The sequence below is a fragment of the Propithecus coquereli genome, unplaced genomic scaffold, assembly GCF_000956105.1.
Source record: "Propithecus coquereli isolate 6110/MARCELLA unplaced genomic scaffold, Pcoq_1.0 Scaffold232, whole genome shotgun sequence".
NCBI lineage: Eukaryota > Metazoa > Chordata > Mammalia > Primates > Indriidae > Propithecus > Propithecus coquereli.
This window is the reverse complement of record NW_012147864.1, coordinates 3,733,745-3,745,625: the sequence shown is the minus strand read 5'-3', so window position 1 is coordinate 3,745,625 and position 11,881 is coordinate 3,733,745. Positions and strand designations below refer to the sequence as shown.

Here is an 11,881-nt window from a genome sequence, read left to right as displayed (position 1 = left end):
GCCAGGCCTGGTGGCTCACACCTGTAATCCCAGCACTTTGGGACACCAGAGTGGAAGGTTTGCTTGAGGCTGGCAGTTCAAGACCAACCTTGGCAACGTAGTGACACCCTGATCTCTACAAAAAAAAAATTTTAATTAGCTGGGCGTGGCAGTGTGTGCCTGTAGTCTCAGCTATTCAGGAGGTTGAGGCAGACATTTGCAGTTCCATTTTCTTTTCTTTTCTTTTTTTAAGACAGGGTCTCACTCTGTCACCCAGGCCAGAGTGCAGTGACATCATCATAGCTCACTGCAACCTCAAATTCCTGGGCTCAAGCGATCCTCCTGCCTCAGCCTCCTGAGGGCTGGGATACAGGCGTGAGCCATCGTGCCCAGCCTGTTACTTTCCCAATCAGAAAAATATTTCCTTTATTTTTTTTCTTAAAGAGTGTGGTCCTGGGCTGGGATCGGTGGCTCACACCTGTCATCCCAGCGCTTTGGGAGGCTGAGGCAGGAGGATCACTTGACTCCAGGATTTCGAGGTTATGGTGAGCTCTGACTGCACCACTGCAGTCCAGCAGTGTGTGTGATTCTGGAGTCAGACACACCCCATCCCCATCCCCTGTGCCACTGATTTGCTGTGCGCCCTTGAGGAAGCCACTTGCCCTCTCTGAGTCCCGGTCTGCAGGCTGTGGAGTACCAGCAATAACAGCAAGTGCTCGGTTCACAAAGGCAGAGCCAATGGATGTGCTTGCTCTTCATTCATTCGCTGACATTAGGAGGGGCGAGAGTGGCCACCCTCTTAGAGGAGAAAGCTGAGGCTGGAAGGTAAATCCTGTGGCTGCACTGCCCACCTGATGGCACTGTTCCCTTGGCCACTGTTGGGGATGGAGCCCAGGTTACACCTAGGTGACCACTGCGAGGCCACAGCTTGTCCAGAAACTGGGAGGCCCCTTATCTCCCGGGGCACCGGAGCCACAGAGGCGGCCTCCAGCTCAGGGCACCACGAAGTGGAGGAAGGGTCCTTTCCTCTCAGGGTCCGTGGGGTCAGCAGCAATTAAGGTCGCCTTCAATAGTCCCTATGTCTCCAGCACTCTGCCCGCTCGCTTCCCGCGGCGCGGGGCTGCTGTGCCCGTTTTGGGGACCAGAAAGGAGGGGGCGTCAGAGGGAGTCCGGGACCCCACTCTCGCCCTCGGTCTACCCGGCCGCCGTTACAGGCAACCGGGGCCGCCGCGCAAGTCCGCCCCTGCCCCGCCCCGCTCCTCGCCCGGTCCAGCCCCGCCCCGGCCCCGCCCCTCAGCCCGATCCAACCCCGCCCCCGGCCCAGAAGGCCCTGCAGGACCTGCCCGCGCGCCGATCCGAGTTGGGGCGCGCCGTCCAGCCGCACCATGAGCGACCCCGCCGCGACCCCCATCTTCGCGCCCGGCGAGAACTGCAGCCCCGCGTGGCAGGCGGCGCCCGCGGGCTACGACGAGGCGGACACGCACCTGCGCATCCTGGGCAAGCCGGTGATGGAGCGCTGGGAGGCCCCCTACATGCACGCGCTGGCGGCTGCCGCCGCCTCCCGAGGTAGCGAGCCGGGCGGCGGGCCAGGGTCTTCAGCGCGCCCTGCAGCGGCGCGCACCAGCCTCACGCTCCTCGCCCGGGGGGCAGCGCGGCCCTGGAGGGAGGGCTGCGGGCGCGAGGCCTGCACACATTAGGCGCCCCCTAAGCACTGGGAACCTCCTCTACGGGGGAGCGAGGCCCCCGCGCTCCGGATGGGACGGGCTGGGTGCTCAGACGCCAGACCCTGGTGAAATCAGCCGCCGGCTCCACGTCTGAGGTCGGGGCAGGTGCACCGCCAGGGTGGGAGCCTGCCCAGCCTGTCCCGCGCCAGCCGGCCCCGCCCCTCCCGCGCTAAGAATAGCCCCGTGAAAGCTGAGCGCAGGGAGACGTTTGTCCCCGGGGTGGCCCGAGCCCGAGGGGTGCGGGGGCTCCCCAGCCCCAAACAGACCCCTCCCTGGGCCGGGCCTCACAATTCCCGCCTGGCGAATGGGCACATCCAGGGTCAGGTGCAAACTGGGACAGAGAAAGTCCCCGTCTGTGGTCCAGGGAGGACCCACCCCTCCCCCAGACCGTTTCAAGGCTTGCCTTGACCAGCGGGGATGGAGGGGACAGAAAGTAACCAAACTAAGAGATAAGGGCCACCAGCACAAACAGCTCGGACCAGGGCTCAAAGTCCAAGGCTCCGACCCCCCACCCCCACCCAGAGCTGGGACCAAACGCTGCTGTCCTCCGGCCGCCCTGGCTGGCTGGTGCCCAGGGCCCACGCGCTCCCGCTTGGCGCTGCTGTGTTCTGTCCGCCTCTGCCCATGCTGGCCCACTGCCCTCCGGTCCTTGTGGCAAATGTGACTCACAGCCAGGGCCTGGCCCTGTGCCCCCGCCTTCAGGCAGCCTCCCTCCCAGGCCTAGCTGTGATGCTGGCACCCTGTCTGCCAGGAGGCCGCGTCCTGGAGGTGGGCTTCGGCATGGCCATCGCAGCCTCCAAGGTGCAGGAGGCCCCCATCGAGGAGCACTGGATCATCGAGTGCAATGATGGCGTCTTCCAGCGGCTCCAGGACTGGGCCCGGCAGCAGCCACACAAGGTGCCCCCTCCTTGGGCCCAAGGCCCTGCACCCCAGACTGGGTTTGGGGTCTGGGGCAGCCACAAACTTGGGAGATGTGGTCTCCCTGGGGAGTCTCTCTGCCCCTCCTTTCTGCAGGGGGAGATTCTGGAGACCACTCTGACCCTCCGTCTTCTCTTTTCCTCTCCTCTCCAAGGTCATCCCCTTGAAAGGCCTGTGGGAGGAGGTGGCACCCACCCTGCCAGACGGTCACTTTGATGGTGAGGGGAACCTATCACGGGGATATGCTGGCCCCCCAACTCTTATCCACCTCCTTCCTTTGCTCGCAGAGGGACCTTCTAAAGAATAACACCCCTCTGATCTGTTCTCAGCGGGGTAGGGGGGACAGAGCCCGGGTGGGTGAGGACACGTGAGGATGCATGTCGAGGGCCTGGCACGTGGCAGGTGATGGACACGGTGCGTAGACCTCAAAGTGCGGCCTCTCGGGTTCTCGAGGCTGCACTGCCTTCGCCCGTCCAGGGTGAGTGGGGGGAGCCTCAGCCAGGCCGCGTGGCCCAGCCCTGACCGGGTGGCTTCCACCCCTGCACAGGGATCCTGTATGACACGTACCCATTGTCGGAGGAGACCTGGCACACGCACCAGTTCAGCTTCATCAAGGTGGGGCTTGGTTAGTGGTCAGCGCCGTGGCTCTGGCCCTCAGCGGGGTGGGGTGCTGAGTGGGGCACGTGCCATCCTCCCACTTTTGTCCCTCTCTTGCTGGGATGCCGGAGGCCACCCCCCACCCGTTGGCCTCCCGCCTGACCAGCATCTGTCCCCACAGAACCACGCCTTTCGCCTGCTCAAGCCGGGGGGCGTCCTCACCTACTGCAACCTCACCTCCTGGGGGCAGCTGATGAAGTCCAAGTACTCTGACATCACCACCATGTTCCAGGTGCCACTTCCCAGGGTCCTCCCCCTGGCAGTGACCTGGGGCCAGCTGGGCAGGGGCCGCAGGCCTCAAGGGCCGGTCCCTCGGCTGGGCTGGACCGTGTGGAGTCTCCATTTAGGAATTGGGCAGGGCCCTCCTCAGCTCACCCACCTCCCATGGCTCCCCAGGGCCCTCCCTCTGGCCCCCTGTACCCAGGACGTGCCCTCACTGGCTGAGCTGTGCCTCTCCCAGGGCCTCTGCACATCCTGCCCTCTGCCTGGCAAGGAGGCGCAGGGAGCCACCCTCCGAAGCCAAGCTCCGTGCAGAGCCCTGTGCCATGAGGAGCCCATGCGTTCTTTCCCATCATGACCCTCTCTCTGCTCTGCCCACTGACCTGGTGAGGACGTGGAGAAACACAGGTGCCCTGTGGTGGGCTTGAGTCCTGGGGACCTGGTCTGGGGCTGGCGCTCCAGGACAGCTGAGACATTCCCTTCCACACCTGGCCCACCCCAGGATCTTGGCTCTCCTAAACGCTCTCCAATGAAGGGTGGGCACCAAGTGCAATGTGAATGCCCCTGGTCCTCAGAGGTGACCTGGCTGCCCTCCTACCAGGAGACGCAGGTGCCCGCGCTGCTGGATGCAGGCTTCCGGAGGGAGAACATCCGCACGGAGGTGATGGCGCTGGTACCACCGGCGGACTGCCGCTACTACGCCTTCCCGGAGATGATCACGCCCCTGGTCACCAAGCACTGAGCCCACCACCCTGCGGTCTCTGGACTTCCGGACAACCCCATGCCGCCCCCACTCAGTGCCTTGGTGGCCAGGTGCCTGGGGCCCTGGCCTCTCGAAGGCCCAAGCCGTGTCACTGCAGGGAAGGCTGCCGCCACCCTTCCGGGGCCTCAAGGTTGAAATAAACACTGCCGCTGGGCGTGGCCTGTCAGTAGTGAGTGTGCAACTGCTGCTAGTCATTCCTCCACCTGCTCAGAAAGGCAGAAATCTGTCACAGCAGCTTGGGGAGCAGGTGGGCATTCCCCTCCAGGGTTCTGGGCCCTGGCCACCCCCGTCCTGCCGCGGCGAACATGGCCAAGCAATGGCCACCTCTTCCCGGGTAGCCGTGACCCGCTGATGGAGTCAGAGATGAAACCACCTGCCTGCTCATAGCGGGTGTGCAGGGAGGGTCCGGGGGCGGCAGTGCCAAGGCAAGTGAGAGTCAGATGATCCACCGGGACCCCCAGGGCACCACCCACTTCAAAGTCACTCCCTCTCCTCACGCACTGGAGCCAGGTGCAGCGCGGCCTTGCGCCAGGGAGCACCCTGGCTGCCCCCTGCCCTGGTGCCCTAGTGGCCACCTGGTGCAGGCTGCTCCCTCTGCACCTCCACCAACCCACCCTCACCCTGCGGCTCTACATTTGGGGCCCTTGGGCCCTGGTCCCTGGCACGGGCCGTTCCCTCCGCCACGCACACTGTTCCCACCCAGCATCCCCTCAAGGCTGCCCTTTTCGGGGTGGGCATGGCACCTGTGCCCCCACCAGTCTCCTGGGTGCCCCTGCCCAGCCTGACCTGTCGTAACTGCTGGTCCCCAGAACCGTCCCTGACGTGCAGCCATGGATCTGCAGAATTGGGGCGTCTGACCCTGAAGTTGGGACGACCAAACGTTTGCTGAGTGAATACATACCCTTCATGAGGATACAGACTCCACAGGTGATGGGAGGGGAGACGGCAGAGCCGGGGCTCTCCCACAGCCCTGGGTGAGGCCATGTAAGACTTCAGGCCTAGGGCAGCTGGTGGGGCACAAGCCTGTTCCTCTCCAGCCCTGCCCCGGAGCCCTTTGGTTCTGAAGGGGACGAGGCACCTGGGCCCCTTCTCCCCGAGCCACTGACCGAGGCTTGGAAATGGGCCAGGAGGGCAGCAACTCGCGTAAGTTCACAGCAGGCCAGAGGCCACCCTGCAGGCCTCGGGGCGAGGGCAGCTCAGATGCCGGCGCAGAGGGCGCCCCCCACCCCAGAAGCTGCCAGGCAGTGGGCCCGAGGGCGGGTTTATTGACAATCTCCAGGGACATCACAGAGGCGGCTCCGGCAGCTCCCGCGGCGGCGGCACTACCTGCGGTACCAGATCTGGAGCCGCTGCTCTCGCTTGATCTTCCTCTGCAGCTGCAGGATGCCGTACAGCAGCGCCTCGGCCGTGGGCGGGCAGCCTGTGGGCGGGACCGTGCCTCAGTTTCCCTCCCCACACTCTCCAGCCCCAGCCAGAACAGGAGAGCTGTCTGGGGCCCAGACCCTTCCTCTGCAGGCCAAGCCCCTCACAAACACTTGCAAAGTGCAGCCTGTTGGACGTCTACAGGGTCTCCAGCTGGCCTTTGAAGGCGGAGCCTGCAGCACAACAGGTGCATCTGATGGGTGGGGAAACTGAGGCTCTGAGAGGAGACTTGCCCAAGGTTACACCTCAAAGAAGCAGCAACTAACCAGGGTTTGGCTCCTGGTCAAGGCAAACAAACCCACAGGGTGAACTCCTATGCATCCCTCAAAGCCTCATTCCACTGTGCCCTCCCTGACCTCACAAATGGGGCTGGGCATGTCTGTGCCAGGCCTGTCTCCCCCTCTCGCCCTGCCTGGGGGACTCCCAGCGCCAGGCAGGGGGCAGGTGTGGGCTAGAAAAGTCACTCAATAAATATTTGCAGAATGCTAAACAAATCAATGCAGTTTTCCAATTAACTCTAATCCAACGTCAAAACTTGTTTCTCTGCCTTCTGAGAGGTGCCGGGACATGACTTGAGTCAGGGTTGGGGTTCTGCGCCTGCACTAAGGCCACAGCACAGGACAGCCAAGAACCAAGCATCTCTGCCCCGTCCCCACGTAAGCGTTGCTTCCTGACCTGCTGCCACCGACCGCCAGAGCAGATGCCCCTGCGGGATCCCCCTCTCCCACGCCGCGAGGTGTGGGAGTTCCATGGGATCGTTGGATAAAATAAAGGGGCCCAGTTCAATGTGAGCTTCAGATACACAACTGCATTTTTTATAAGTACATCTCGAATATTATATTGGCTATATCTATACTAAAAAATTACTATGCATTGTTTTTCTGACAAAGTTAACTGAGCCTTTGGCATTTTACGTGCCAAGTCTGCCCATCCTAGGGACCCTGGAGTCTCGAGTGCCCTCTGTGAGGGCGAGGACTGAGGACAGCATTCGCAGCTTCCAGGAACATCTCGTTTGCACTGTTAATTGCTATTTTTTTCTTTTTTGGTTTTGTTTCTATTAGGCAGAACCATATGAAGCTGTAGTTTATTTTTTATATATTTTTTTAGAGATGGGGTCTCGCTCTGTCACCCAGGCTGGAGTGCAGTGGCGTCATCACAGCTCACTGCAGCCTCCAACTCCTGGGCTCAAGCGATCCTCCTGCCTCAGCCTCCCAAGTGACTGGGACTGCAGATGCCACCACCACACCCGGCCTCAAACTGTAGTTTGAAACTCGAATGGGGCAATTCTGCACAGCTCAACCTGATCCCGAGACACTAGGACTGGTCCAACGTCTGAACAAAATCGCGGACGTTTCACCCTCTCCTGGCAAAGGGGAAAGGCGTGTGGAGTCGCTTTTCCTCTTAGACCTGCGTCTGCTCATGCGTAAAATGGGCAGAATCCACCCTCTCCTGGGGGTGTGGGCTCCTCCGGAGGGGGTAAGCTGGGGTCCTCCAGGGCTGCCTTACCTGGGACGTAGATGTCCACCGGCACGATGCGGTCGCAGCCCCTCACGACCGAGTAGGAATAGTGGTAGTACCCACCTCCGTTGGCACAGCTGGGGGACAGAAAGCACCATGAGGGCAGCTCTGGCCACAAGGATCCACCTGGGTGGGGGGTGGCAGCCAGTCCTGCCCACCCTCCCGCCTCCAGGCTGCGCCCAACCCCTACACCCCCACCTGCTTTCAATTGCAAGCCAGATCCCGGCTATCAGAAAAGGCCAGAAACCGACAGGATGTCACAGATAAGCAATGAACAAAGACGACCTAGGCTTGCAAAACCTTGCACAGGACCAAGTGAGTTGGGAGCAAAGGCAGGGCGGACACACGCACAGAAAATGTTCACCCGCTAAGAGGGCTTCTGACCATCCCTGGGGACCACACCGGGGGTAAGAAGACCTGTCACAAAGCACCCCTTTGGGTAGCAGAGACTGCCAGGCTACGACCAGCCCATGCCCATCTGCACAGCAACTGGGCCTCACGTCGGAGACCTGTGCCCCGTTCCCAGCTCTGCTCCAGTGAGGCTGCTGGGGCCACCATGGAGAGAACCAGAGACATCACGGGGCTTCACCTGGGACAGGTCACCCGTGTTAATTCTCACACCACAAAAGTGGGAACAGCCTGAGTGCCTGGCATCTGGGGACCGATTGTGTAAAGTCTGGAATACTCTATAGCTGTTTAGAATGGGATTACTAGCATATTCCACACACTGGAATATCACTCTCAGCCACGAAAAGAGACGAGGCTCTGACACAGGCCACAGCGTGGAAGGACCTTGAGGACATCGTGCTCAGTGAGAGACGCCAGACACAGGACACACAGTGTGAGACTCCATTTATATGAAACATCCAGAACAGTGAGATCCACAGAGACGGGACGTGGATTCGTGGGTGTCAGGGGCTGGGGACAGGGGTGGTGACTGCTGATGGGGACGGGGATTCCTTTGGGGTGATGGAATGTTCTGGAATTAGAAATGGCCGCTGTACACTGTCTATAAATACTATAGAAACCGCTGAATTACTCTAAAAGGGTGAACTTTATGGTACGTGAATTATTATTTCAACGAAAAACTAAGAGACTAAACACTTTTTAATGAAAGCACGGCAAGTTAAAGATGGGAGAACACAAAACCGTCCACCACGAGCGCACAGCATCACTTGTGTGTCCACAAAGCCGAAAACCAGGTAGAAACATCTGTGGCCTGGGCTGTGGGTGGATGGGAGGAAGCGTTCTGGGTGGGGTGGCGGCTACGGGCACAGACCTGCCAGGGGGCAGCGCCCCCTTCACTGCCACCTGGGGTTCCACCAACCCAGTCACCCCTGGATAAACGCCATCAGGGAATGGCCAGGACAGCACTCACCTCCCCATGGACACGACGTAGCGGGGCTCTGGCATCTGGTCATAGACCTGGAAGACACGGGGAGATGGGTCTGCGTGCAGCTCAGCGCCCGGGCTGCAGGGCGGTGGGGAGGCGGCCTACCTTTCGGAGTGCCGGGGCCATCTTGTTCGTGAGCGTGCCGGCCACGATCATCACATCGGACTGGCGTGGGCTGGCACGGAAGACCACGCCGAAGCGGTCCATGTCGTAGCGGGGCGCGGCCAAGTGCATCATCTCCACGGCACAGCAGGCCAGGCCGAAGGTCATGGGCCACAGCGAGCTCTGGGGGAGGGGCCAGGCGTGGGTCAGAGGCAGCGGCTGCCACTGCGGGGACACACCGTGAACCCCCGTGGAGGGAACTAGAGTTCCCGCCTCCCTGGGAGGGGACAGCCTCCCCAGCCAATGCTTCCCACCAGCCTCGTTAACAAATAAAAAGAATCAACTGCAATTAGTCTTAATAACATAGTCATTCAACCTGGTTTTTCCTAAATCCCATCATTTCAACGTGGGGCGTCAGCCACACTCTGAGTGTGCAGCTGCCCCACGTGGCTGGCGGCCACACGGGTCTAAAGCCCGGGACTCGGGGTTAAGTGGATCCGGACCTGGTCGTGGAAGCCGGTGGTGCCTGCTCTGGCTTCTGGAGCCGTTACGCACGCAACACTCCCCAGGGCTTGTTCTCCCTTCACCATGTGGACCTGCACCTCCGGGAAGCCCTCCTGGATCCCCTGGCCACCCCCTGCCGTTTCTTCCACTGCCCCCGCTCCGCGCTTGGATCTGAGACCTGCAAGTAGCCCCTGCTGCCCCAGCAGATGTGCTGACGTGGGCAACAGGCCCCGGCTACAGAGTGGGGAGGGGTGGCCGAAGCCCACAGCTGGATGGGCCCCAACCGGGCCCGGGCTTCCTCTATCACAGCCCTGCAGTGGGCATCTGTCCCCGGCAGGACGTTCCCTGTGGCATCGTTTATGATGGAGAAAAACAGAGAAGAGAAGCTGGCGCACGCGCCTGTCAATGGGGGATTGTGAGGGCTGGGCCTGCCACAGCCGAGCACGACGGGCCCTGGACAGAGGACAGAGCCGCTGACCGGCCGGACACGCATGGGTCGACCCTGCGATGGGGCGGGGGCAGGTTTAGGATTTTTACTGAGAGGGATCTGCTGCTTTCAGCACATGTAACTTTCCTAACTTAAAAAAAATTTCTTACATATTAAAAAACAAAATAAATGACAGGAAGAGAGGGGCCCTCCAGTGGGGCCTCAGCACATGGGTGGACGTCCAGCCTCAGCTGACAGGGTGGGGGTGCAGAGGAGGGTGAATCCCCAGACGGAATCAGGCGTGTGTGTGCATGTGTGCACGTGTGTGTATGTGCACATGCGCGTGCATGCGTGCAGAGGGAGGTCCTCAGGACAGAGGAGCACCCAGGGGGCTCACCCGGCGGGCCCAGTTGATGAGGTCGTCCAGCTTGGCCACCACATACTCGCCCCGGCTGCTGGGAAGCGCAGTTCGTTTGGGTAACACGGCTCCGGCCTTCGTCACGGTAGGCTGGGTGCTAGCGTGGACACGGGGGCCCAGGGAGGTGTCAGCCCACCAGGCGCTCCCAGGAGGCGGATGCTGACACCCCACAGCCCCTGCCCAGGGACCTGGTGCACAGCAGCTCCTCCGAGGGAAGGACAGGGCTGTGGCCGTGGCCAGGGTCCCGGGGCAGGACCAGGTGGAACCCCGAAGCCCACAGGGCCCGGTAGGGCTGGCTGGGGACACACCTGAGGGGCAAAGGAATGAAAGGCGGCCATTCTCGGGAGCTTTGGGGACGTGCGCTGGAGGCCTGGACCAGAAGGCAGGCCCGAGATGCGGCGCCGGAGACCGCAGGAGAGGCAGCGGTGGGAGGGACGCTGTGGGCATGCAGCCTCACCTGCTTGGGCCGTCAGCAGCCGCGCTCTGATGGACATCTCGGGCCAGTGCAGCTGCGCCCACGCTGGAGCTGCCGGGGTGCAGACGGCGGGTCAGTGGCCACCGAGGCCCCACTGGCTGCCCCAGAGCTCTGGCCGAGTCCCTCCCATCCGTCCCCTCTCTGCTGAGGGACCTCTCATGCCTCTGCCCAGCAACCCCTTGTCTCTCTGTCCAGGCCAGTGGACAGAACTCGGGCCAAGTGACCCTCACCCAACCCCCTGACACTGGTCCCGACTTGAACGGAGTGTTCTGGCGGACTGCGCCCTGCAGCTCAGCAGGCTGCCGAGCGACGGTGTCCGGGTCCCAGGACTATGTAGGGAGGGAAGCTCTGGGACCAGGCCCTCCACACGGGGCGGAGGGGATGTTGGCAGGTCCCCTGGGCAGGAGGCCTACACACAGCCGCATCTGAGCAGAAGCTCACAGGACGCCTTCCCATGATGGGTAACAAGTGAGCTCTGTGGGCACTGGGTGGACAGACGTGGTCAAGTCCAGACTCTGCCAGCCTTTGCCACGACAGACCGTCCCCGTGGGGAGGCCCCAGCACACCAGGTGCTGCACACAGGCCGCCAGCCCAGTCCTGCCGCTAACTCACCCTGTGACCTTCCATAAGGGCCCTCCCAGCTCAGGGGTGGAGACAGGTACTCACCGCACACCTAGGATCCGGGAGCAGAGCAGGCCAGGAGCTGCAGGGGAACCACAGGAGTAGGAGGTGTGCCAGGTACCCAAGAGGCTGCAGGCTCAGGCCGCAGGGTAGAGTCACCAGGCATTTCCCATGAGGCCACCCCGCCCGGCAGGCCCTTGCTCTCACCCTCTGTCTCTCCCACATTGCATCTAACAAACGTCTGGTAAAGAGGACGCTTTCGGAACACGAGCGCAAGCTGTGCTCCCCTGCGCAGGCCCCACACCTGCACCAGGGCTACCTGCCCTATCGCTGTTCACCGGCACCTGTTTCGTTCCTGCCGCAGGGCCTTCACACAGGCTGTTCCCTCTGCCTGACACGTGCCCCACATCTGCACAGGGCCAGCCCTTCTCCTGGGGCATCCAGCCTACACTAGCCCCAGGCCCCCTGCATCCGGCACCTGGTTCTACCTGTCTCCAAGAGCTTCCCAAGACGCTTTAGCCGCCCTGGGCTGCCCAGTGCCTTGGCTGTGCCTAGCATCTGCCTCCCAGTTGACGAATCCCCTGCAATAAATCCTTTCTTCCTTGGCCGGGCGCGGTGGCTCACGTCTGTAATCCTAGCACTCTGGGAGGCCGAGGCGGGTAGATCGCTCAAGGTCAGGAGTTCGAGACCAGCAAGAGCGAGACCCCGTCTCTACTAAAAATAGAAAGAAATTATCTGGAC

At 61.8% G+C, this 11,881-nt stretch overlaps 2 protein-coding genes across 4 annotated transcripts in view; one reads left to right on the top strand and one right to left on the bottom strand.

Annotated features, from left to right (window-relative positions):
* The first annotated feature begins 1,293 nt into the window (after positions 1–1,293).
* Positions 1,294–4,433, top strand: GAMT (guanidinoacetate N-methyltransferase). Of its 3 annotated transcripts, XM_012645453.1 has the most exons (7): positions 1,294–1,545; positions 2,455–2,600; positions 2,776–2,839; positions 3,169–3,236; positions 3,400–3,510; positions 3,739–3,883; positions 4,099–4,161. In XM_012645453.1, the coding sequence occupies exons 1-6, from the start codon at positions 1,365–1,367 to the stop codon at positions 3,853–3,855; spliced, it is 687 nt and encodes a 228-aa protein (XP_012500907.1). In that variant the 5' UTR covers positions 1,294–1,364; the 3' UTR covers positions 3,856–3,883; positions 4,099–4,161. The 3 variants fall into 3 exon arrangements, with proteins under 3 accessions (XP_012500907.1, XP_012500906.1, XP_012500908.1); XM_012645452.1 differs by lacking the exon at positions 3,739–3,883 and having other exon boundaries at positions 4,099–4,433; XM_012645454.1 differs by lacking the exons at positions 3,739–3,883; positions 4,099–4,161 and adding an exon at positions 3,675–3,737.
* A 1,067-nt stretch (positions 4,434–5,500) lies between these two features.
* Positions 5,501–11,881, bottom strand: part of NDUFS7 (NADH dehydrogenase (ubiquinone) Fe-S protein 7, 20kDa (NADH-coenzyme Q reductase)) — an 8,688-nt gene continuing 2,307 nt past the window's right edge. The window contains exons 2-8 of the mRNA XM_012645455.1: positions 11,186–11,222; positions 10,502–10,570; positions 10,024–10,141; positions 8,699–8,878; positions 8,579–8,625; positions 7,189–7,277; positions 5,501–5,680 (exon numbers count right to left, since the gene is read on the bottom strand). Of these exons, the coding sequence (XP_012500909.1) occupies positions 5,583–5,680; positions 7,189–7,277; positions 8,579–8,625; positions 8,699–8,878; positions 10,024–10,141; positions 10,502–10,570; positions 11,186–11,222 (638 nt within the window). The 3' untranslated portion in view covers positions 5,501–5,582. The remainder of the gene's footprint in view (positions 5,681–7,188; positions 7,278–8,578; positions 8,626–8,698; positions 8,879–10,023; positions 10,142–10,501; positions 10,571–11,185; positions 11,223–11,881) is intronic.